Source organism: Conger conger, chromosome 1, assembly GCF_963514075.1.
Source record: "Conger conger chromosome 1, fConCon1.1, whole genome shotgun sequence".
In the NCBI taxonomy this organism is placed as follows: domain Eukaryota; kingdom Metazoa; phylum Chordata; class Actinopteri; order Anguilliformes; family Congridae; genus Conger; species Conger conger.
The window spans coordinates 11,094,765-11,121,174 of NC_083760.1; the positions used below are offsets into that span (position 1 = coordinate 11,094,765).

Here is a 26,410-nt window from a genome sequence, read left to right on the forward strand (position 1 = left end):
GGTATGCACCATATTGCACACAAAATAAAACAAATGACTCTCTTTTGTAAACTTGCAGTCAGCATCACCTGTCTATCTGCTACTGCAAGCTCGCAATAAATCTATTTTTGGTCATATATTATTGTATCTATAGCCCCGGACTGGTATCCTAGCAACGGTTGTATCTGAAATAGTTTTATTCCCCTCTTCTTGTGTCATTGGCTATCGCAGCAGAGACTAGCGTACACTCACAGATCGCTGTTCATGTACAGTTTTTTATTTCACTATTTTGAAATATTTTTTGCGCATTCGATGTAAGCCTTTTGCGCATTTTTGTAACTGTGGCTGACTGGAGCCAGTTAAGTTCACAATATTCCATTAGCGTACTTGTTTAAAAATGTGACATATCATATTCCTAATCACTTAATATTGGTGCCTCATCCAGAAAGTAGCTTCATTTTTTACTTAGCTACTTGTAGCCTGACATATAGGCTGCATCCGGTCGTTATTTCCCCACCCAAAAGCTCAAATATGCAGCTCCATTCATCGCAAATGTTAGCCTATAAACATGCTTTCGGTCAACTTTGCCTCTCTCTCTCTCGCTCTCTCCTCCCTGAATTCACATTCCGAAGTGGGCTGATGTACGCAACCCAAGCAGAGGCAACGGGCCGTCGGAACACGCGGACACGCGCTGTCACGTAAACATTGCGCGCTACAGGACAGGTCTCCCTGCCTTGTAAGGTAAAGCCCAAAGATCCGCGAGGATCGGAGACGAAGGCTTGGGCTCGCCGGAGGAGGGACACGCGAGGCCAGCCCCAGTCTCGACAGACCAGCGGAAAGGTGAAACTGGAGCTCTCTTCCTTATATGGACAAACTTCCAAAGGGTTGAACGTTTGGGAAAGTGATGTCACAGATGCGGCGCAGAAGCTGCCAGCTCACTGAGAGATCCCTGTTTAAAGACGCTCGATTTTCATTAAGGTTTTTTTTGTTGTTTTTTTTGTTGTTGCACTGAGAGACAAATTTGAATAAGAATGTGAATAGTTCTCAAAATACCACCCGTTCTCCAGTACACGTAACAATGAACATAATTTAAGACATTTTAATTAAAACTAACCAAGTTAGTGTTAGTTAGGCTATTTATTTTCTGTTCATGGGAGTCCGAGCTAATGCCTATGGTAGTGAATATTACATTTACCATGTCACTGGATATTCTGGAGAAAGATGAGGCAATTCATAGTTTTGAAGGATTGAAATTCAGCATGAAGACAAGCCATGTCATGTTGATCCAGGGAGGAATTTAGGGTTATAACTTATAAGTACTGTTGTGTCAGCATGATTTATTACCATACATATGTAGGATAACAAGTAAAATAGTTTAAATTGTGATGGTTTCAAAACTGTGCAAGCAAGTCCTGATCCCAATGGTAATAATTAGGAATACAGTCCAGAGCAAAAATGCAGTAATTAATTACCTGGAGGAAAGGAATAACCGTGATATGAGGAAGTGACCAGCAGAGCTGCAAAAGTTTTTATTCATGTCATTAATTATCGGAGGGCCATTACAAATATACGCTTCCACGTATGGTTTATGACAGCACATTGAAACGTTCAACTCCACATTGAGAAATGTACTCTATGTACTCCTTGTTAGTCGATTCTCCACTGAACATATTTGCTTCAAATCCGGCTTTGTGTAGCAATGCTTACAGGCGGCCATCTTGATTTCCTGTGACAAAATCCCAGAATCCACCACCGATAAATCAATTCTGTCACAATACTATACATCGTTTCCCCAGCTGGAAACGTAGTCGAGCCAGAGCCAGGAGCAGGAACATCTTGTTACTCAATTTCAACAGCGTTTAGGGTACAGCTATGTTGCTATAAATGCTATACATTTGTGAAAGGTGTAGAAGACAGTGTGGCGTGAAGGGGACGTTCTTATTCGCTGTGGCGTTCGTAAAATGTTAGGGTTGTCAAACTCAAGTCCTGGGGGGCCACAATGTCTTCAGGTTTTCATGGTTTTCTTCCAGTAGTCAATGTAGCCCTTGGAAACAAGGTGTGCATGCACTGTAGTCTAGGGCAGGGATGGGCATGAAGGGGCCGTATCAGTTTCTGGATTTCGGACCAGCGTTTGCTCTTCATAATTTAGTGAGTCAAAACATTTACCTGATCTGTCATTTTTAGGAACATTCGGTGATATAATCAGCAGCTGATAAATGTTCTTGTCTTTAAGGATTTTTTTCGAGGTCTAATTTATGAGTGAATCGGTCATGGTGCATACGGCTAATTTAGCTGCTTGAACCAGAGTAACTGGTTGCTGGTCTAGGGGTTTCAAAATGTATCCAAAAACGGGCGGTGTGGGTGCTTTTGTTCAGCGCCGAGACACTTCAATCTACGGATCAAGGTCTTCACAGACGGTCTTGATAGAAGACCAGGATTAGCTCATTAGTTGAATCAGGTGTCGCAGTGCCGGGCTAAAACAAAAACCTGCACGCACACTAGCCCATTCCAGATAAGACTGGACACTCCGGGTGTAGCTAGTCAGTGACTTAAATGGATCACTTAAGCGCTGACAGGCATTGCAGCCCCGTGCGTAGGTCAGTGATTGAGCTGGTTTGAATCGCTTCCTCCAACCTGTCCCACCTAAATAAGATCATGATTTGTCAGTAGAAGTAACGTCTTAACTTCTCACCCGGATATCAACAACGTATAATTCTGGAGATTGAGCTGACGGACATTATTGTGCCAGCCCAGTCAGGCTCATAGCACCACAGGGTTACATTATAAATCAGATTAGTGGGTGACAAGAGCCATTTCTTTCTGTCCATGCCGTTCTGAGTTGTATTTGCTCACTTTTTCACTTCTGTTAGCCTAGAGCCTGAAGCAGAAGTAGCGAAACCATAACAATAGTTAATATTATTTGGGGCCCGTTTCCGGTCTTAAATGTTGCAGTGACATTTCCCTCAAATTGTGTTGGTCGAGGCGGCACGGATGGTGCAGTGGGTAGCACTGCCGCCTCACAGCAAGGAGGTCCTGGGTTCGAATCCCCGTCGGCCGGGGCCTCTCTGTGCGGAGTTTGCATGTTCTCCCCGTGTCTGCGTGGGTTTCCTCCGGGTACTCCGGTTTCCTCCCACAGTCCAAAGACATGCACGTTAGGCTGATTGGAGAGTCTAAATTGCCCATAGTTATGAGTGTGTGTGTGAGTGAATGGTGTGTGTGCCCTGCGATGGACTGGCGACCCATCCAGGGTGTATTCCTGCCTTTCGCCCAATGTATGCTGGGATAGGCTCCAGCCCCCCTGCGACCCTGTTCAGGATAAGCGGGTTCAGATAATGGATGGATGGATGGATGTGTTGGTCGAGTGGAATCAACCTGAAACAAAACTTTGTCCTCTTAAACAAGTTAGTGGTGCAGTAAATGTGTTTTTCATATTTCAGAGACTTTGGGAAAGGTGTTTGTTTAACTTTGAGACACCATTGTTTGCCATTGGTCCATCAGTCAAACAGCAAATCGCACCTGCAGATCCACACATGAATCACTTCCACTTTTTACATGAGGAAATTAAAATGTACTATGCAATAAAAACTAATGGTTAACAGTAGTATGAACACACAAGTACCTGCTTGAAGTCACAATATAGCATTTAAGCAGCACATTCAGAAGAACAAAATGACAAGTCTGGGAAAACAGCTGTTCCAAAGAGAGACCACATGTACAGTGCATCCAGAAAGTATTCACAGCGCTTCACTTTATCCACATTTTGTTATGTTACAGCCTTATTCCAAAATGGAATAAATTCATTTTTTTCCTCAAAATCCTACACACAACACCCCATAACGACAACATGAAAGAAGTTTTTGAAATTTTAGCAAATTTATTAAAAATAAAAAACTAAGAAATCACATGTACATAAGTACTCACAGCCTTTGCTCAATACTTTGTTGATGCACCTTTGGCAGCAATTACAGCCTCAAGTCTTTTTGAATATGATGCTACAAGCTTGGCACACTTATCTTTGGGCAGTTTCCACTCCTCTTTGCAGCACCTCTCAAGCTCCATCAGGTTGGATGGGGAGTGTTGGTGCACAGCCATTTTCAGATCTCTCCAGAGATGTTCAATCGGATTCAAGTCTGGGCTCTGGCTGGGCCACTCAAGGACATTCACAGAGTTGTCCTGAAGCCACTCCTTTGATATCTTGGCTGTGTGCTTTGGGTTGTTGTCCTGCTGAAAGATGAACCGTCGCCCCAGTCTGAGGTCGAAGGGGGCTCTGGAGGAGGTTTTCATCCAGGATGTCTCTGTACATTGTTGCATTCATCTTTCCCTCAATCCTGACTAGCCTCCCAGTTCCTGCCGCTGAAAAACATCCCCACAGCATGATGCTGCCACCACCATGCTTCACTGTAGGGATGGTATTGGCAAGGTGATGAGCGGTGCCTGGTTTCCTCCAAACATGACGCCTGGCATTCATCCCAAAGAGTTCAATCTTTGTCTCATCAGACCAGAGAAGTCCTTCAGGTGTCTTTTGGCAAACTCCAGGCGGGCGGCCATGTGCCTTTTACGAAGGAGTGGCTTCCGTCTGGCCACTCTACCATACAGGCCTGATTGGTGGATTACTGCAGAGATGGTTGTCCTTCTGGAAGGTTCTCCTCTCTCCACAGAGGAACGCTGGAGCTGACAGAGTGACCATCGGGTTCTTGGTCACCTCCCTGACTAAGGCCCTTCTCCCCCGATTGTTCAGTTTAGACAGGCGGCCAGCTCTAGGAAGAGTCCTGGTGGTTCCGAACTTCTTCCATTTACGGATGATGGAGGCCACTGTGCTCATTGGGACCTTCAAAGCAGCAGACATTTTTCAGTACCCTTCCCCAGATTTGTGCCTCGAGACAATCCTGTCTCGGAGGTCTACAGACAATTCCTTTGACTTCATGCTTGGTTTGTGCTCCGACATGCACTGTCAACTGTGGGACCTTATATAGACAGGTGTGTGCCTTTCCAAATCATGTCCAATCAACTGAATTTACCACAGGTGGACTCCAATTAAGCTGTAGAAACATCGCAAAACTAAGTGGAAACATGGCAAAGGCTGTGAATACTTATGTACATGTGATTTCTTAGTTTTTTATTTTTAATAAATTTGCAAAAATCTCAAAAAAACTTTTTTCACGTTGTCATTATGGGGTATTATGTGTAGCATGTGGAGGAAAAAATTAATTTAATCAATTTCGGAACAAGGCTGTGGAAAAAGTGAAGCGCTGTGAATACTTTCCGGATGCACTGTAAAGCAGAGCGTCCGTCATCAATCTCCTTTCAATTCCCATTACTTTACTGTAACCTGCAGAATTCCCTTATAAAAAACAAAAAACTAATTTGAATTAATTTTCATTCTGGGGTTGAAATTAGATTGATTACTGAGAAATTATATTTAGCAGGTTATGGGGTTTAGTATATGCATCTGCACATTTTAACTTTGGCTCAGCTAAAATCTCCCCACGCAAAATTTGCATCTATTTATATTTTGATCAGACATCAGGAAAACTTCAAGGAAATGTTAACATTTTGTCCACCACCTCCAAATGCACGGGTAATGTGCATTCACCTGGCAGTGATTAAGCACAGAATGGGTCCTTAATCTTAATCCAAGGAGAGAGTGATCATTACATTACATTTCATTTGGCTGATGCTTTTATCCAAAGTGACTTACAGTTGATTAGACTAAACAGGAGACAATCCTCCCCTGGAGCAATGCAGGGTTAAGGGCCTTGCTCAAGGGCCCAATGGCCGTACAAATCTTATTGTGGCTACACCGGGGATCGAACAACTGACCTTGTGGGTCCCAGTCATGTATCTTAACCACTACGCCACAGGCCGCCCAATTGGCCACTTGTAAAATGGTTCTACTGCACAACATGCATGAAAAGATAGTACTGTTAACTAGGTGGCATACCGGCCAATCAAGGCCACAGATACAGGAGAGGATGAAGTAGAACAGGACTACATGTTCCAAGATGTGAATCACATACAAAAGCAATCATGATTACTAATTAACACACCAAGAGGGACCAAGCCACACCAAACTAAATAAAGACATACAGTCCCAGATTCTGGCAAAGAAATGTGTCAGAGAACAATAGCAACCATGCTGATATTACACCAAGGTCACATGATCACAAAAATAACTATATAGTGCTTGCAGTTTTTCCACTGAGCCTACAGGGAGGCTCCAGTGTTAAAAGGTTTTGAGCTAAATTTCCATTTGGACTGCGGGCAGTTTTCAGCTAAAATATTAGGTGCCCCATAACAGGATCATGTCATAAAAATGAACTGATAAGAATGAGGTAACGTTTCCACATCCAGTGATGTATCTGTGTTCTGACATGCATGTACAGAACACTGATCTGTTTTCCATGTTTCTGCCCGCTGCAGAGACTGAACTCATCCCCTACCTGCCTCTCTACTCGATGCTATTCACACGTGTGGCATCTGGAACTAACATTACTTTTTTCTCTACACGCGCGGTATTGTAAGTCACTCTGGTTAACGGCGTTTGCCAAATAAAATAATCAAAATAAAAGTGAAATAACGGACAGATTTTTTTTTTGAATGATGCAATGGTCATACCTGGCCTTATTACCCACAATCCTCTTGTCACAATGTCTCTGTTATCCTACAGGATTCTCATCCTGGTTCTTTTACTGAGCGTAAGACAAGGAGCCCTGGTTCAACTCGGGGGCATGGAACGAATAGTTTTAGACAAGATGTTAGAACATTCTCAGCACATTCTTTCTGTATTATATCACATTTTAATGTTGCCGTGTGCTTCCATTTTGGACGAATTCCTCATATCTTGGATAACAGGGAGAATTAATGGGAATGTCAATCCAAAGTTATTTTGTTATTACTCAAAAGTATTTATTTTTACGAGCGGCTATTTTTAAATGACACATAGGCAGCAGCTGCCGCCGTAACTGTCAATGACACAGGGTAAGGAAATTATTAACGAAATTTATCTTGGAAAATATGTAGGCTACGACGCCTCAGACACCGAAATAACAAAGTACGGAATAAAACAGGCCAGCATAAAAATCCCCCTTCAGCAGGAGCGCCAGAGGAAGAGATGCTAAAGCGAGGGTGTTCGTTTCCGGCTGATTGGCGACCACAGTGCCGCGCGCTCACACTCTGGTTAATGCAGGCCGGCAGAGATAGAGAGGAGACGGCAAAATGAAGACTCGTGGATGTGCTTCATCTGCTTCCCCCCCCTATATGGCTTTACCATCCCGTCACATCACACTACAGCAGGGCCGCACAGCTCCGGTCCTGGAGGGCCGATGTACGTGCCGGTTTTTGTTCCAGCCAGCGAACTAAAATGAACGGTTTCCGACCGTTTTTTGTAAACTACGCCGGTTCACTCCCGTACCGGATCACAGTGAAATCTTTAGGACACACCTGCAGTCTGTGACTGTCGCTGGTGCTTAAACAACCTCTCAAGAGTCAGACGTGACTGAGCCAATCAAATAATTAATAATTAAGAGCAGAAAACCTGAAACAGATCAGACCCCGCTGCGCACCCCAGCATTACATTCATTTGGCGAAACTGACTAAGGCCACGCTTAGCCTTTGTGACCAGCTCTTCGTGAGAAATCATGGGTGAGTGGGCGTTTCCTCTGAATGGGACGTGTGGGCAGTGAGACATGATAAATGTCATTTCCCTGAGAACCCATTGGTCTCATCCAGAGTGACATACAGTTGATTAGACGAAGCAGGAGACAATCCTCCCCTGGAGCAATGCAGGGTTAAGGGCCTTGTTCAAGGGCCCAACGGCTGTGCGGATCGTATTGTGGCTATACCGGGATTAGAACCGCCGACCTTGCGTGTGCCAGTCATGTACCTTAACCGCTACGCTACAGGCAGTTTGTGACCTGCTCTTCATGAGAAATCATGTGTGAGTGGGCGTTTCCTCTGAATGGGACCTGTGGGCAGTGAGACATTATGAACGTAATTTCCCTGAGAACGCATTGGTCGACAGAGTCAGTCACGGAAGCAGTCACGACATCATCATCATCATCATCATCATCCCACCCATCGATCACAGGTCAGAGCAGCTGTAACGGCAGGTGTGGTCACGTCAGCTTCAGAGATGTACCCATTTTTGGGTTTCTGGGTCGTGATTAAACACACGGGGGCGACCGCCTTTTATGGGCGCGGACTTTCCGACGAGGAAGTGGAGGGTTGTTTTGCTTTCGGGGGTTTCTGGAGGAATGCAGCCATTCCGAGAGTTCAGGAGAAAATCAGGAGCTTTGGAGACTATTTTAGAACCAACGAAAACCTAATCACAAGCCTTACGTCAGCTTCTCAATTGGACAATGACGCAAAAGCACTTTTTCATCATTTGAAGCAGAGCAGAGCACGTTACCATTTCCCGTGTTAGTGTTAGCTCCCAAACCAACGTTCAGCAGTTCCTCTCATCAACAACCGAGAGAAGGGGGCAGCCGCAGTTTCTGCTTGGAGAAGAAACAACAAGCAGAAATGGCAGGCTGTGTGTGTGTGTGTGTGTGTGTGTGTGAGTGCGTGCGTGTGTGTGTGTGTGCATGTATGTGTGAGTGTGTGTGTGTGTGTGCGTGTATGTGTGTCTATGTGAGTGTGTGTGTGTGTGTGTGTGTATGTATGTGTGAGTGTGTGCGTGTATGTGTATGTGTGAGTGTGTGTGTGTGTGTGTGTGTGAGTGCGTGTGTGAGTGCGTGTGTGAGTGCGTGTGTGTGTGTGTGTGCATGTATGTGTGAGTGTGTGTGTGTGTGCGTGTATGTGTGTGTGTGTGTGCGTGTGTGTGTGTGTGTGAGTGTGTGTGAGTGCGTGTGCGCGCGTGTGTGTGTGTGTGTGCGTGTGTCTATGTGTGTGTGTCATTTTTCCCTGGAAGACACACCTATATGCCTCTGGGGCAAAAAACTGAACTATTGATCCAAGCAGAGCGTGTTGAGAAGTCCCAAACGCAAGTACAAATTCAGCAGCAGACTGACTCATTCCTCCTGCAGACCCGTCTGGCCAGAGACGTGACTCAGTTTGAGTAAGCGCCGTGGCTTGCTGACAAAATCAGGTGAAACACCTACATCAGACCTGAAGTGGAAGAAATGAACCGGCAAACTAGCCGCACTCCAGCGGGAAACTCCCAGCAATAACTCGATATGATCACACGCATGGCAATCCAGTGCAAAAGTGCAGATGAATAACGCTAAATCCTCACTGGAATACACCTGGGTAATGACCCGCAGACTCCATGAAAACGAGGACCAGAGCACATCATTAACCTCACAGAGAACGGTGACCTCAGTGCATCAGACATCAATGGCGGCGACAAATCAAAACAAATACTTTCTCCATTTTCAGGAACTTTTTAATGTCTGTTCATAACAAACAGTCCCAAAACAGTATCATAAGAATTGTGGGAACATGGGATTTTTCTTTTCTTTGAAATGCAAACCGTTGCAGGCTCAGGTAAGATGAAGAGATAACTGTCCGAACACTGTGGTAAAACTTTTAATGTACAACTCAAAAAAAAAAAAAAAACGCTGCAGCACGATGAGATTGTCCGATTTCACACACCCTCCGTCTTCCTGCAAATGAATGCATGAACCCCAGGCCTCCTCCTCTATCCTTTCAGCAAGAAACCGCTTAAATAATGTTTCTAAAAAAAAAACCTAAACACTCCAGTCCAAGTAAGGGCTCTCATCTTTTTCAGAAACATATATATATAGATTTTTTTTTTGCATGTGTGTATATTTTTCACATCTTCAAAAACAGAGAAAGCTATCCCGAAAACGTGGAATTTAAAAATAAAATTAAAAACTCAACAGTTAGCAAAACGAAAAAATGCACTAAGTGTGATTACCGTCTGCACTTATTAAGAATGTTATTGATTTTACCGTCGGCTGTGAAACCGGACTCCAGAGGTTATGACACAGTTTAGGCAGGAAGTCTCACAGATGTACTGGTGGCCAGAAGATCAGCACTTCCTTGTGAGTGACAGGAAGTGATGCGGCATAATTGGGATATTCTTTATCCTGCAGGTTCCCTCCCTGCAGTGCTTATTCTAAATGTCTCAGCACCCTCTGTCAAAATGAGAAGAAAAGAGAAAAACAAACGGATTGTAAAAACCCAAAAGGAGAACCACCCTAAGGTGTTTGGCTCTTTGTTTTAGTTTGAGTTTTTGCTAAAGGGCACTCTCGGGGGGTGAGGTGTCATCATGTCTTGATCTTCTTCTCTGACGGCGAGCTCTCGGAGTCCATCTCGCCCGACCCGACTCGAGTCCGTTTGAGCCTGGAGGCCCCGCCGGTTTGGCACCTCTGGGGGGACCGGGCCTGGCCTGGGGGGGTAGAGTCCCCTGGCTCCTGCTTTTGGGCTTTGCTGCGGACGGCGGCGTCCGGCTGGGGGGGTGAGGAGGAGCGGGCCGCGTCTCTGGACTGAAGGTCCTGGCGGTGCTGCCCGTTCAGTTCGGGGCTCTGCTGTCCCAAACCGGCCCGGCTCCCGTCAGCGGGCTGGGGGCTGTGGCTGCGTGCCAAACCCGCGCCGTGGGGTCCCCCCGAACCGTCAGAACCGCCCTCCACCGTCCCCGTCCCACAGCTGTCCCAGTCTGCGCCCCGCGGCCTTGTCCGCTCTCCCAGCCTGTCCTGCGACCCGCCCGAGAGTCTCTCCGGTACCCCCGCCTCGGGGCGCTCGGGGGAGGGCGCCGGACTGGAGCCCGGGGGGCTCACGGAACGCAGCGGCCCGTCCCGCTCTTTCTGGGGGCTTCCCTTCTGCTTCCGGATCTTGCCGGAAAGCTGCGCCTCGTGGAGCGAGGAGGAGGAGGAGGAGGAGGAAGACTGCGAGGAGGGGTCCTCGAGGGCGATCTTGGGGTAGCTGCAGGAGTCGACGGCGCGGTACAGGGCCTGGGCGGACTGCGGGCGGTCGCCGGGGCGCGGCGGGAAGCGCATGCGCCGTCTGCGAGCCGCATTCCGCAGGCGGGTGTCGGCACGCCGACGCTCCTCATCCTCGCTGCTGGTGGAGGAAGAGGACGACGACGACGAGGACGAGGAGGAGGAGCGGGCGGGGGAGGTGCTGCGGCTCGACAGGCTGGAGGCTCCCCGGGGGCTGGGGGAGCGGGGCCGGGCCACCGGGTCGGGCCAGAACCCGCTGGAGTCCGACGAGTCGTTGGCCAGGTCCAGCAGCCGCACCGACTGATACGACTGGCCGGTCGCCCGCCGCGGGCCCTCCCCCTCGGCCGAGAGCGCCGCCCCGTCCAGCCCCGCCAGCGAGGAAGAGGAGGAGTGCTCCGAGTCGCTTTGGCGGGCGGCCGCGGCGGCGGCGGCGGCGGCGGTCGCCGCGGCGACGGTGGCGGGCGTGACCACGCCCTCGCGCCCGGCGCGGATGGACCGCCGCCCGCGGGCGTGCAGCTGCAGGATGGCGCCCTCGCTCAGGTCGCTGTCCGAGTCCGAGCTCCAGCCCTCGATCTCGCGCCGCACCAGCGAGTCGAAGAACGCCATCATGCGCGGGTCCTCCTGGATGGACTGGCTCACGTAGTCGTGGGAGAGCCCGCTGCCGCTGTTCAGCACCAGGCTGATGTACTCCTCGTGCGTGTACAGGCTCCGCGACTTGTCCTCCACCCGGCCGTCCAGGTCCCCCACGCTCTCCGGCTGCTGGTAGGGGCTCCACACCTGCCCCGGGGAAGGACGGAGGGATGGGGGGGGGGGGGAAGAAGAAAGAGACGTAGGGTTGGGTTTAAAGAGTCACAGAACTGTCTCATCCTCCCACCCGTAATGAATACCCTCCGTGTCATCCCAGCCAGCACCTGGCCGGGGAGTCAGATTTCGGTCACACCCAGGTGCTGACACAATGGGAACGGCAGGATCGCTTATCTGCCCCTGACAGAGTGAAATATCGAAAGGGAAGGGGGGGGGGGGTCAGCTGGTTTCCTGCACATGCGCCCCCAAGTGTGCAATACACCCCGCCCTCACCACCCCCACCCCACCCCCCCTCACACCAACGCAAGCTTCACTACCTTTCACCACAAAACCACTCAAATATACATTTCGCCACTCAGCCCCCACACCCCCGGGTGATTTACGACAGGAACACAAACCGGGGAAAAAGCCTCTCGGATTTTACAAGTGAAACCTGCTGTCCAAGTCGAGTCTTGCGCCAGTAAAGATTTAACGGGTTCTGAGGTTTTTACTGACGTGCTGTCGCTTGCCAGGGTGGGGGTGGGGGGGGGAGAGGGGCACTAATTTCACTTTTCATAACCATTCATTAAAAAAAATCAACTACTGTAAAAAATAATAATAATAATAAAATAAAGAATGCCTAAGAAATTCAGCCCACAGAGTCTCACAGACCGCAGCTGAGGTCAGAAACAGGACAGAGGGCGGACAGACCTCTTAGATAATTTTGGGCGGACAGACCTGTGATTTGCCTGGAATGCAGCTCTACCCTCAGGCTATGACAGGTACAGCTCAGTTTTGTTTTGGGCGATTGTGCCTCTGAAATCACCCCCCGCATTAGCATTCCGGTGAGCTGGACAGGCATGTTCCCACATTCACATGCATCTAAAACACGGTTCACATCGAGCGCCGAGGGTAACAGAACACACGGAAACAGCGCCGCGTTCCGTTCTCCAGAGTAATTAAACGGTCCGTATGCGTTCCCCAGACGATATCCCACCACAGACATCCGTACGCGTTTCCCCTGAGAACTCAGACCACAGACATCCCCGTAATGTTCAGAAGAATACTTTTGGGATTACTGTTACGGCTGGAGGAAACGCCTCAAGCATGAGGCACGGATATAAGATGTGAGAAATCACACCACCCCTCCTTGACGGCACGGCGGCCCGGGTAAGAGAATTCCAGCCCTCTTGAGTGATGGATGAGGCAGGGGCACTGAAATGTGCAGCGTTGCTGTTTTTGGCGCCACCTGCAGTTGACTGCGCTGCATTACGGCAGTGGCTGCAACAGCTTCTTTATGGTCAGCCTGAGGAAATGCCAGGAGTATCGTATAATAAGAGGGGAGGGGAGGGCGGTGTGCAGTAAATTATGATCTAAAAGGTAAACTGCCCACCAAATATGGGCATAAAATCATCTTGGGGATTTCTAAAAAAAAAAATTCAAATAGTCATTCATGCCTGCATAAAGAAGTAAGTAATATTTTTTGCTGGTTTCAAGATAGCTAACCCACCAAGAGTCAGATTTCTCTGTGAGTCCTCTCACAGATGCCACCCAATTAAAACGATCGGCTCTGGCAAGAGAGTAACATTAAAGCAGAACCCCCGAAATCAGAGTCTCTCAAAGTTGGGACATCCGAGCTCACAGGGAAAAGGGCTTCCCAAGAAACATGAGCGCCGCATTTTCAAAACCCACATCAGGACGGGCTCGAGAAGAACCCCTTTCACGCGCTGTCTTCTGTCCCGACTGAATGTAGCCAAGGCACCAAGAACTGATTTGAGTGCTGTTTGAGCATTTTATGCCTTTTTAAAATGCTGTTTGAGCATTTAATTTCAGAAGAAACTGACAGGTGAAAGTTGAATTTCACACCCTAACTTTCTTCCCCTTGACTTGTTAAATGAAGGCGTATCCACAATAAAGATCCACCCACTGTTACACTATTACTGCAGAAGGAACAGGAAGTGATGTAGTGGTGCGAGGGGCTATCACTGACCTTGATGACCTTCTCCACGCCAGAGGAGCAGATCATGTAGGTGTGGGGGTTGAACCGCACCTGGTTCACAATGGAGCGGTGCCCCTTCAGCACCATGAAAGCCCCGTTCACCACTCGACCCGGGCCTCCTGCAGGAAAGGAGAGACGCATAGAGTGATTAGACACACACAAGCACACGCTGCCGGAGAAGGAACTGTAAAAACGTGTGCATTCACACAGGCGCACGCACGCACACACACACACACACACACACACACACACACACACACACACACACACACAAGCGCACACAGACACACAAGCACACACCCACACGTGCAATTCCCACCTGCTTCCGGATCCTTGGGAATTCTCCACATGTACAGATTGAAGTCATCGGAGCCCGACAGGATATACTGGAACAGAAAGAGAGGAGTCAAACACAGCACATACAGAGTATTCCAGAATTCTCTCATCATTAATTTACAAACATCAAACCGAATCAGATCACCATTAGAATAACGAATGGTGGAAAAAGAGGCGCACAATTTAATTTCTTCACAATTTTCTTTAAAAAAAATGAGAATTCATGGTGTTACTGAACCCAATTCCCCTCAAACTCTGCTATTCCTGCAATGCAACACTGAAGCCACATCTGCTCCTAGACTTCCTATCCAGCTGTGAAGAGAAAAAAAAAAAAGGTCAGCTATTTTTACTTCCTGCCAGGAGTCAGTGGTATCACTGGGAGTTGTAGTCCCACAGCTTGCATGCTTAATGACGGTGCGTAGGCAGGAAAATCATAAGGGAAAGAACTCCGCAAACACATAAAAGGAACAGAAACACCTTCAGCATTAGTCACAGCGACCGATATTTGCATTCAAGGTGCTGCAAGGTGCCGGTAATGAGCCAATATTGAGATGGGCTCGGGGTATTCTGCGGGAGAACACTGTGGAATGACCTCAATACGCACCACGGGAATGGAAAGCAGGCATTTCCTCTAAGGCGGAAGTACGGGCTGAATCTGCATTAGAGACTGATGTAGTCCCACAACAGCACAGCTGGAAGACGCAGAAAAGCTGAAGTGTTCATTGTGCAGGAGGCCCTGAATGACTCACGCTGTGTTTTGGCATTCGTGGCCTCCTGGGGTTGCGTTAAAAAGAAAGGATGCCGCAACGATATTTCATTAACCAAACTCCTTCAAACTGTTTCTGAACTATAGTTACTTCTGATGTCCACACGGACAGGGAGTCCACAGAAGCCACACAGAATACATTTTAATAATCTGAAAGCACCCATTTGGAATCAACGTTAAAATATAAATAACGGCCTTCGTAACAACAGGAGACTGCGCATGTTTAAGTCCTTTTTTTTAATCCCTCCACCAACTTTTTACATAAATACTGGATTTTACAAACATAGCAAAACATTGACATACATTAAACACTATTTGATAGTCAGTGCAATACATGCAATATGGGACTTGCTTTTTAACTAAATGTTCCTATGAACCCCAGAACACCAATGTGGGGCGAAAAAAAAGTCCCTTTCAGACATTACATTACATTACATTACTTATCCAGAGCGACGTACAACAAAGTGCATACCCATAACCAGGGATAAGTTCGCTGAAAGACCCTAGAGGGAAGTACAAATTCAACTGCTACCTGTACAACAAAGATAAGGACGAGGGCCTCGAGACAGAACCGAAAGCACGACTTTGCCACACACAGGGGTGATGCGCGCCGAACGGCAGGCTGTTAAACGGAGAACACAGTGCAGCGGGCCGGTGACACGGCTGCTCTGTCTCAGCACTGATGAGCCGATCGTATGAGAAGAGAGAAAGCAGCAGCAGTGCTCTGGCCTGATCCCACTGAGAGGCCACAGGAGCGTGTCTGTGCACCCTGGTGAGCTCACACCCCACCGCCGGACTCAGGGTCAGGACCACGGGGTGCCCCAACACGCCCAGGAGGGGCCAGGGGGGTTATATTGTGCAGTCCATAAGTATTTGGACAGTAACACAAATGTGGGGGGGGGGTTTTTTGGCTCTGTAGTCCAGCACACTGGATTTAAAAAAAACAATGAGCAAGACTGCCATCTTTAATTTGCAGGCATTTACATCCACATCCATAGCATGTGAACCATGTGGGAACTGCAGCCGTCGTTATGCAGCATCACTGTCCGAAGGCTTACGGACTGAACTGTGCGACTTAAGAACCGAGCAGCGTACACTCGGGGAGCGAGCAATCCGTCAGTCCAGAAAATCCATGAATTTTGCGTTGCCAGGCAACTAGTCGTACACTTCCTTACAGCAGAAAGTGCGGCTTTCGTACCGAGCGTGCAGTAACCCGCGCTTTTCTGCTGTCAAATGTAAAGGCAGCCTATAGCTATAACAGCTTGAGGCCTCAAGCCGACGAGGTGGTGGCTTGCGTTCTTTGAATTAATGCCGGAATCGGCACTTGGTCAGGTACGCGTGCAATGTCAAGAATTCAATAAATCCCCAATCAGCCGCCTGAGAGAGAATAGTGCGACAGCGCTTTCACGCACGTCTGCGACTCACCGCCGTCATTCTGACAACCTGAAGGCCAACAGGACAAGGAAACGGAGGGATGCTCAAAAGCCTTCACATTCCACCTTCTTCGGCAAACATTTGCAATAATACGTTTCCTGCTGAACGGCCAAAAAGGTTAAGTGCTCGCTTTACGTTTGGACAGACGTGCGCACAAAATCTAATACACAAATTTAAAGATTACTTTCCAAACCAGCTGACAACACTTCACACAACAGGGCAATGCCTGAGTTAGCATACTAGACACATTATGTCATGTAAGCGTCACAGCTTTAAAAGCTTTTACTGTGCCATGTGCAGACGCATTGCAGAAGCTGGAGAAAATGTAGTTAGCGCTCATCAGAAGAACTTTAAAGCCACGGAACAGTACATTGAACCAGATGTAGCTTTAACTACAGACACGCGACTCCTGATGTACAGGGAGTTTAATCGTGATGGATGCTACACAGAGCTACAGAATGCGGCTCCGGTAACCGCTGGTTCAGGCTGGCTGAATGGGCACGTTGTGCTAATTTCGCAGACGTGTGCTAATTTAGCGGATGCGCATTTACGCTCCTTAGGATCTGCATTTCCTGTGAAGAGAAACAGCTTTTCACTGTTTTTACATTTTATGCAAGAATAATGACGGGTTAGCGTAGCAGGCGGTTACAAGAAGCCCCACAAACGGCTGCTGTTGGCTAAATGGCCTGCTACAGACTACAGGCTACTTTTAGACATGCACTTAAGGTTTGCTAATTAATTCAGTAAAAATGATGTCATCGGAACTATGTGTCTCCCTGCTGTCAGCGGCACTAGCTGGCTACTTTTCTCAGCTAGGAGCCATTTCATGAAGCAGGATTACCGAGTTAGTCGTTTCAGATTTGAGAGGGTTCCAGGTTTCACTCATTGCAGTTATCCAGGTAACTCAGTAATCCTGCTACATGAAATGGGACTCTGGTTGGCTACTGAAAAAATTTGGGAAGCCCCCACATTTGCCAAAGAGGAAAAAATATGAGGGTAAAAGGCCACTGCTGATGTGGCAGGGAGCGGGTTAACCAAATGTAGAAGGGCAAAAAACGAACTGCAGTGTTTCTCAAAATTACATCATTCTTCAGATAAAATGGCAGACGTTGTTATACGGACGCTTGGTTCCCAGAGGATTAATTAACAGACGCGCCGCTGAACCCAGTGAAGACGGGTCTCCTGAGAGCCCTCCTCCGTCCCCGACACCGACGGGCAGAACATGGCCCGTGTCACCAGCGCACAGCGCTCCAACACGCAGCCCTGGCCTTCCCGTAACTATGCCAACGGCATTCTGCCTGTCCTGCTCCTGCTCCTGCTCCTCACGATCTGCCCAGCTCAACATGTCTGTCCGCCCACCTCTCCTCTCACCACCTCCCCTCCCACCTCTTCTTCCTCCTCCTCCTCCTCCTCTTCCTTCTCCTTCTTCCACCTCCTCCCACTCCTGCTCCTGCTCCGTCTCCTTCTCCTACCTCCTCCCCACCTCCTCCCCTCTCCCTCCTTCCCCCCTTCCTCCCTCCCTCCTTCTCCTCCCTCCCTTCCTCCCTCCCTCCCTCCTTCTCCTCCCTCCCTCCCTCCCTCCTTCCTTCCTTCTCCTCCCTCCCTTCCTCGCTCCCTCCTTCTCCTCCCTCCCTTCCTCTCCTACCTCCTTCTCCTCCCTCCCTTCCTCCCTCCTCCTCCTCCTCGTGCTCCTCCTTCTCCCACCTCCCCCCTCCCTCCCCCTCCCGAGTGCTCATCCTGCTGGCTTTGCACTCTTTAAGGAGAATCATCAAGCCGTCAAAATTCCCGTCAAAATTCCGGTTCCAGGAAGCCAGAACCGGGGGTTGGCGAGGACATCCGCTCGGCACATTCCTCAGACACCCGAGCGCTGCGCTAACGCTAAGCGGCGTGGCTGCGCGGTGATGTAACGTCTGAAGGAGCGGAGGGGGGGGGGGGGGGGGGGGGGTCGTCCCAGCGCGGGGCTCCGGCGTACCACAGGGGTCAATTTTTCACCCCCTTTACCTAAATCACTCAACAGGTCACCTGACGGTTCTCCTCGGCCAGCTTCGGGAGATCTAGCGCAGCCATACGGAGGAGTAGCTAAAGGGGGCGTGCAAAGCATCCTGGGAAAACACACTGTTACTGCTGGAAGTGATAATACTAGGCCAATAGGGGACAGCCATGTTTTCACCTAATTTGATGCTAAATCAGAGTCTGTCTGTACTCAATATGAAACCAATTTTTAAGCCGCATGACTGTATGCGCAAACAGTGAATGATACTAAACTCGGGAAGAGGAATTTACCATTTTTTCCTCATCAGATGTTGTGCAACCTGCCTGACAGTAACACAAGTGACATTCCCCAAATCCCACTTTTTCACTGAAATGTGGCCAGACAACTTATTTTCTCTGGAGGAGCAGCACAGTGTGTACCTGAACATATTTCCGCACAAAACGAAGTAAAAGCCAAGCAAGCTCTTTGACACTGGCACATTTTTAAATACGGTAATTTTCAACGCCCATGTAGGTCTGTTCTCATATTCACTCTCCTGCGGTTCTACGCATTTTAAAATGCACAGCATACATACAAATCGAGACAAAGGACTTCAATTCGAATATGGCCACCTTATAATGGGCAATTAATAAGCGCAGGCGAAAGCACTCTGAAGCACCCAAAGGGGCCCCGTCAGTGGGCTAAAATGGAGACGCTCACGCAGGAGCCATCTGTGATTACAAAGCAGCGTTTCAGCAGCTCAATCAAAGCCGAAGCGCTAAAAGCATTAGCGACAATAACCGGCGTAAACAAGGCAGAGGGACGAACGTCGACATTAAACAGACTGGCTTAGGTGGGCAAGTCACGCGCCATTAAAAACCCTCCTTTAATCTTAAGGAACGAGCTGCCGGAGAAAACACACACACGCTTTACTGAGACACTGCAGATGTGCAGAACACACACACGCTTTACTGAGACACTGCAGATGTGCAGAACACACACACGCTTTACTGAGACACTGCAGATGTGCAGAACACACACACGCTTTACTGAGACACTGCAGATGTGCAGAACACACACTTTACTGAGATACTGCAGATGTGCAGAACACACACACGCTTTACTGAGGTACCGCAGATGTGCAGAACACACACGCTTTACTGAGGTACTGCAGATGTGCAGAACACACGCACGCTTTACTGAGACACTGCAGACGTGCAGAACACACACACGCTTTACTGAGACACTGCAGATGTGCAGAACACACACACGCTTTACTGAGACACTGCAGATGTGCAGAACACACACACGCTTTACTGAGACACTGCAGATGTGCAGAACACACACACGCTTTACTGAGACACTGCAGATGTGCAGAACACACGCTTTACTGAGATACTGCAGATGTGCAGAACACACACACGCTTTACTGGGATACTGCAGATGTGCAGAACACACACACACACACACACACACACACGCTTTACTGAGACACTGCAGAAGTGCAGAACACACACACGCTTTACTGAGATACTGCAGAAGTGCAGAACACACACACGCTTTACTGAGACACTGCAGATGTGCAGAACACACACACGCTTTACTGAGACACTGCAGATGTGCAGAACACACACACACGCTTTACTGAGACACTGGAGATGTGCAGAACACACACACGCTTTACTGAGACACTGCAGATGTGCAGAACACACACACGCTTTACTGAGACACTGCAGATGTGCAGGACACACACACGCTTTACTGAGACACTGCAGATGTGCAGAACACACACACGCTTTACTGAGACACTGCAGATGTGCAGAACACACACACGCTTTACTGAGACACTGCAGAAGTGCAGAACACACACACACTTTACTGGGATACTGCAGATGTGCAGAACACACACACACTTTACTGGGATACTGCAGATGTGCAGAACACACACACGCTTTACTGAGACACTGCAGATGCGCAGAACACACACGCTTTACTGAGATACTGCAGATGTGCAGAACACACACTGTCCAGCCACTGTTCAGTCACAGCCAAAGCTAAAATCCCAAACGCAAAATACTGAAACCTAACTGCCCACCGATTCATTCAGGAACAGGCAGAGGCTAAAAGAGAACCTACTTTATCAAAAAATGTTTTTCAACGAGGACACAGTGTCATTGATGAGAAGCACCACCCAGTTCAGCCATTTCAGTGAGTGAGTGAGTGAGTGAGTGAGTGAGTGAGTGAGTGAGTGAGTGAGTGAGTGAGTGAGTGAGAGTGGAATTGCAAACCATGTCCATGAGGTGCATGTCCATGAGGTGGACCTGTTCCCCCGCCCCGCCCCTCACCTGGCCCCCCGCTCCCGCTCCCCTCACCTGACCCTGCTCCCCCTCCCCCGCCCCTCACCTGGCTGCACTCCCCCGCCCCTCACCTGGACCTGGACCTGCTCCCCCTTCCCTCCCCCACCCCTCACCTGGCCGCACTCCCCCGCCCCTCACCTGGACCTGGACCTGCTCCCCCTTCCCTCCCCCACCCCTCACCTGGCCCCCTGCTCCCCCTCCCCCGCCCCTCACCTGGCTGCACTCCCCCGCCCCTCACCTGGACCTGGACCTGGACCCGCTCCCCCTCCCCTCCCCCACCCCTCACCTGGCCCCCTGCTCCCCCTCCCTCACCTGGACCTGCTCCCCCGCCCCTCACCTGGACCTGCTCCCCCGCCCCACCCCTCACCTGGACCCGCTCCCCCTCCCCTCACCTGCTCGCCCTCCCCCGCCCCTCACCTGCTCCCCCGCCGCTCACCTGCTCCCCCGCCCCTCACCTGCTCCCCCGCCCCTCACCTGCTCGCCCTCCCCCGCCCCTCACCTGCTCGCCCTCCCCCGCCCCTCACCTGCTCCCCCTCCCCCGCCCCTCACCTGCTCCCCCGCCCCTCACCTGCTCGCCCTCCCCCGCCCCTCACCTGCTCCCCCGCCGCTCACCTGCTCCCCCGCCCCTCACCTGCTCCCCCGCCCCTCACCTGCTCCCCCGCCGCTCACCTGCTCCCCCGCCCCTCACCTGCTCCCCCGCCCCTCACCTGCTCCCCCGCCCCTCACCTGCTCGCCCTCCCCCGCCCCTCACCTGCTCCCCCGCCCCTCACCTGCTCCCCCGCCCCTCACCTGCTCCCCCGCCCCTCACCTGCTCGCCCTCCCCCGCCGCTCACCTGCTCCCCCGCCGCTCACCTGGCCCCCCCCTCCCCCGCCCCCTCCCCCGCCCCTCACCTGGTCTCGCTCCCCGGCGAAGCAGCAGCTCTTCATGGTGCAGGAGTTGAAGTAGCCCTGGTTGTCGAACTGGAAGATGGGCAGGCGGGAGTGCAGCTCGTACAGCACGGGGGGCAGGCGGCGGCGCAGGGCCAGCAGCTGGGTGCCGGTGCTGTTAAAGCGCACACTCATGGCACTCTGCAGGGACAGGCTGCCCCCGTAACGCAGCAGGGAACTGTGGGAAGGGGCACGGGGGGGGGGGGGGGTGGGTAAGGAGGAGAACCAAGGGGCAGAGATGAGGCGAGTGTTTTACATGCAGGTAGAACAGAAAAATTGAGGCCAAATTGTTGAAGAGTGTATCAGGAATAGTCTCAGGAAAATATAGGGCAAGATGTTCCTGGCCAACATGAAGTGTCACCACCTGCCTAAAAACAAGCATCGCAAAGCCAGTTCTTGTCTGCAGTGGACTGAAACGAGCATTAGAGCAGAGACCGACTGTCTCGTGAGAGGTAATGTAAATACTGCACTATTCTCTAGTAAATATGAAATGACCTACTGATTAAACACTGCACTGACTCAGGTGGACAAATAATTGTGCAAAGTTAGAAGCAAATGGCAGCTCCCGTTAGTCAAGAGCACTCTATGTCTACTGTTGATACACTATCGCCCCCTGGTGGACATACACCTGCACAACTTCAGCAACTTTCCTGGCACTGTGCAATTACATTACGGGAAGCGTAGGCAGGTAAAAGAAGGATTGTGAACGCAGCGCACCTGCGCGGCTTGCGGATGTCCCACAGACCGACTCCTTCCTTGGAGTTGGCCGTCGCGAGGAGTCTGGGCTCGGCTGGGTTGAACATCACGCTGTGGAATGCCGAAGGATAGTTGGCCAAGCAAAAAGGTTCTAGGACAAAAAAACAAAAAAACAACCGAAATACAGAAAATGAGAGAAGCATTGTGTTGCTGGTGGCAGGAAGGTCGAAAGTCCAGGGGTCAGAAAGTAAAAGTCCTCCTATGTGTTCCTTCCACCCATGACCTCAGCCAGCTGATTTTACTTCTTAGTTCTACTCCCTGTAAGTTCAGGTGATTGGAACAAAATACTTTTACTTTCGGAAACCTGGATTTTCCAGTGCTGGAGAAAAACACACCCATTGATAAAACTTCAGAAAATACTCCTGTTTTTCCAGTTAGTGTGCATCTGCAAGAGGCATCTCGCTGCGTTTATAAAGGTGACAACATATCCCCATTGCGAAAATAGCTGTTTGAGCTAACTTTGAGAGTTATAAAATCATACAAACAGAAATTGACACCAGGTTTGGCTTGAATGTTCTTCATCAGCTTTGCTAAGTTTAGAAATGACGATGCCTTTGCTTGCAGCCCTTGTCAGGGATGACCATTGCAGATAAAGAATGACATGCACTATAATTAAATACAAAACTGCAAAACTGCATAAGAGGAACACCTAACTTTGATGTTTTTGCCTGACATCTTCGAAACAGTAGTCAAATGTAGCAATCTTACACACAGTTGGGTTAGCACCCCTATTTAGCCTCGCCATGCATTGTGAGAGCATTGCTTTCCAACTCTAGGACCTACAAAGGAAGTAGAGTACACAATACAATTCTACAAAGTCTTAATTGCAAAATGCTCAATGGTTGGCATTTATATAGCGCCTTTATCCAAAGCGCTGTACAATTGATGCTTCTCTTTCACCCATTCATACACACCAATGGCAACTGGCTGTCATGGAAGGCACTAATCAGCTTATCAGGTGCATTTGTGGGTTAGGCGTCTTGCTCAGGGACACTTCCGACACACCCAGGGTGGGTTCGAACCGGCAACCCTCCTGACCGCTCTCACCACCTGAGCCAATGTGCCCCAGAAGGTGCGCTTGTGCCCTAGAAGGTGCACTTGTGTCTGTCTCGTGTACCTCCGTGCGGGGGCTCGCGGGTGTCCCAGATGAGAACCCGGCCGTCGTCCGAGGAGCTTGCGAACACGTTGTCGTTGACAGGGCTCACAGACAGGCCGTAGACCGCGTCGTCGTGCAAGAACACGTTCAGCGTCTCGCCCCTAGGAAAGGCATAACATAAACCATTTTCTCCCTATCGTTATAGTATTATTGTTGGTAGTAATTGCAATAAAGCATGATCGGAATGCTTTTACAAGATGGCAATCGCTTACCTCTCCACATCATGGAGAATGACCTGTTCATCGTTACCTTGAAGGAAAAGACAAACATATCAAAAGACAAGCAGCACCTGTACCATTTGTGTATAAACCAGTCAGGCAGGCAGGCATGCAGGAAATATAAAATAGCACGCAAGAGTAAGAGACCACTGTCATGATTCATCACTGCCTAATCTACCTTCGCTGATGATTAATGGTGGTCATTGATAAGGAACTGAAGACATACCACCAGAGAAGACGCGCTTGTTTGTGCTGTCAAAGGCCAGGCAGAAGATGTTGGACAGATGTTCTCCCTTCAGTTTTAGAGGTTTGGCTCGTGAATGGATGGCTTTTTCCATGTGCCAGAGCAACACCCTGCGGTCATCCCCTCCTACACAACATACAGAAGACAATACTTCCGGGTCAAACACAGGTCACAGCCACATTCCGATCGACCCCGTTTCGACGTTCCATATATGGACGATAGACGAATGCTTCTTCTATAGTGGCCCTTGTTGCGTTTGCGTCCCCATAAAAAGACAAGTAATGTTGGGGTTAGTCTGCATATAAACCATACAAAACATATTCCCACATTTATATGAGCACAAGCAGGTGGTGTCTAAACTTGACACAGTGTAATCGAGCTAGTTTGTTGGTGAAATGCCAAACCGCCTTGGTTTATTGTAAACAATGACATGTCAACCTAATGGGAAATTTCGGTAACACAATGACACCGCAAACGTTAGCTACCTTAAGTTTTAATATGCATAGGGAGTATTCTCTATTAATATGGACAACTGCTTCCTGATCCAACGTTAAGCTTTTTCTATAAATCAACTGACGTTACAAGCCTTTAGCAAATTGTTTTTTGTCTGACAAATTTTGTCCATTTCAGCTTGTCTAGCAAATGCCATGGTACCGTTAGCTACCGCATTCGTCAATAAAATGGACCCCTTGATGGAAATAATCATCCAAGCAAAGCATTAAAAAACATGTCATCTACTTCACGTGAGCAAGCTAAGCACTTGGACAGCTAGCTAACGTATGTCTGTCGCCACATTTTCCAACATACGCAGCAGCAGTAGACTAACGTCGAGCTCGCTGGTTAGGTTAGCTAACTAGCTAACATTAGTCGAACATTGTCCGTATTTCTACTAGCTACGCAGCAAGTTTACTTTAAATGACTTTTAATTGCTGACTGCCAACTGACGTTTGAGATCGATATTCAAAAAGTTGCTCCTGGCCTATATTAACGTTAGCTAGCTCGCTAGTTAAGTTGACACCTAGCTAGTATCAACAATCTTATTTCCATACTACATAACGTGTAAATTAAATTTAACAGCTCAGTAAAATAGTGTTAGCCAACTTAGCAAATAGTTTGACAATATCAATGTGACGTTATTCAACTTAAGTTTTGTCCTGGAGTTCAGGGTAGCGTTAGCTTCTTGCTACACAAGCGAGTTAGGCAGAATACAACTTGCAGATGGGGATAACGTTAGTGCCTTATCCAGCACGCCAGTTAGCTAATCGGCGTTTAACTGCGTATGGCTGTATGATATTTGCCAGAAAACTAGTGAAGAAGTGTAGATAGCACAACATGTAGCTAGCGACCTTGGATAACACATACGCAATACATGTATAGCTACATTAAATGTGGATGCAAAGTGCATGAAAGACCTGATCTCCCAAGACAGCCATTAGCTAATCAATTAGCTATAGCTAGCCATCTAGTTGGCCATTCTGTATTCAGACAGCTAGCGAGCTAAGTCGCCAGTAGGCTATCTGGCTAACGTTACACGGCCTATACAATTATTAAGATATGGTTATAGTGAGCAGACAAGTTAGCAAGATATTATTCAATGTGTATGATTAGGTAAACCACGTACACAGTTGTACCGTCAGATTTTGATACTTCGAAAAGGATATCGATTACCGTAACGTCAATCAATTCCATACGACATTAGCTAGCTGTGAATAACAATATTGCACGAAGGGGGAAAACGGAAGACATGCCAACCTACCGGACACCAGCCATTCTCCTCCATTGTTGGAAAACTCTATTGCATTAACGCATCCAAAATGCCCCAGCATATCTTTCTTATAAAGACTCGTGCACCCGGCCAGTCTGAGCCTTTGAAATTCCTCCTTCATTAGGGGGTGCCCGGTGATCTTTCGCCGGGACAGGAACCCCACGGAAGAACGCATACCGCAACCCTTCGCCTCTTTCATATTTCTTTGGCTGTTCGTCGTAGCCAGCTCGCTAACTGCCCCTTGCTTACAATATCCGCAGTGTCACAATCATACGTGGTGTCTGTCCGAGTGTAGACGACGTTAAAGTTTTCTTCGTGACCGTTTTATTAATGACTACATCGTGGGAGAGGAGGAAAATAGCCCCCAATGTAGCGACGATTTTGTTTGCATTTCACACTCTACACGCGTCGCTTCCTGCTCTACACGAAACCTCCTCCTCCGTTGCCGACATCACCAGCCCAGCTGACCCAGACGAAGTCACTGAAGATTTGTGGTACATGATTTGCGACCGCTTATACTGTAATAACACATTGCACCTGATCAGATTAATACAAAAGTGTCACGTTCATAGTATGAAACAAACCGATCAATCACCAGCACAATGCATGTTTATTATATGTGATTATAAAGTTAAGATAATAGTGCACACGAATGCTCAATCAGGTAGTTTGACATATTGTTGCATCCTCATGAGGTATTCACTCAGCTAGTGCATGCAACCGTTTAATCGTGCAGGCAATTCGTAGAGGCTCTTATCCTGAACAATATACACAACTGTCATTTTATTATTTTTCTTCACACCCAGTTTATACAGAG

The 26,410-nt window shown here is 48.8% G+C and overlaps 1 protein-coding gene across 2 annotated transcripts; it reads right to left on the bottom strand.

The window, feature by feature from the left end:
• Positions 1–9,339: 9,339 nt before the first annotated feature.
• dcaf5 (ddb1 and cul4 associated factor 5) lies at positions 9,340–26,061 on the bottom strand. Of its 2 annotated transcripts, none has more exons than XM_061242715.1 (9): positions 25,585–26,061; positions 23,811–23,954; positions 23,579–23,615; positions 23,328–23,467; positions 22,172–22,301; positions 21,419–21,632; positions 13,982–14,048; positions 13,654–13,781; positions 9,340–11,657 (listed from the first exon to the last, which is right to left on the bottom strand). In XM_061242715.1, the coding sequence occupies exons 1-9, from the start codon at positions 25,790–25,792 to the stop codon at positions 10,209–10,211; spliced, it is 2,517 nt and encodes an 838-aa protein (XP_061098699.1). In that variant the 5' UTR covers positions 25,793–26,061; the 3' UTR covers positions 9,340–10,208. The 2 variants fall into 2 exon arrangements, with proteins under 2 accessions (XP_061098699.1, XP_061098704.1); XM_061242720.1 differs by lacking the exon at positions 25,585–26,061 and adding an exon at positions 25,450–25,552.
• Positions 26,062–26,410: the final 349 nt, after the last annotated feature.

Excerpts from the sequence above, each read along its gene's own strand:
- dcaf5 (XM_061242715.1), bottom strand. The coding sequence starts at position 25,792 with ATGAAAGAGGCGAAGGGTTGCGGTATGCGTTCTTCCGTGGGGTTCCTG. Across the intron at positions 23,468-23,578 it reads ATTCTCCATGATGTGGAGAG|GGGCGAGACGCTGAACGTGT; the intron begins GTAAGCGATTGC and ends TGCCTTTCCTAG. Across the intron at positions 21,633-22,171 it reads GACATCCGCAAGCCGCGCAG|TTCCCTGCTGCGTTACGGGG; the intron begins GTGCGCTGCGTT and ends CCCTTCCCACAG.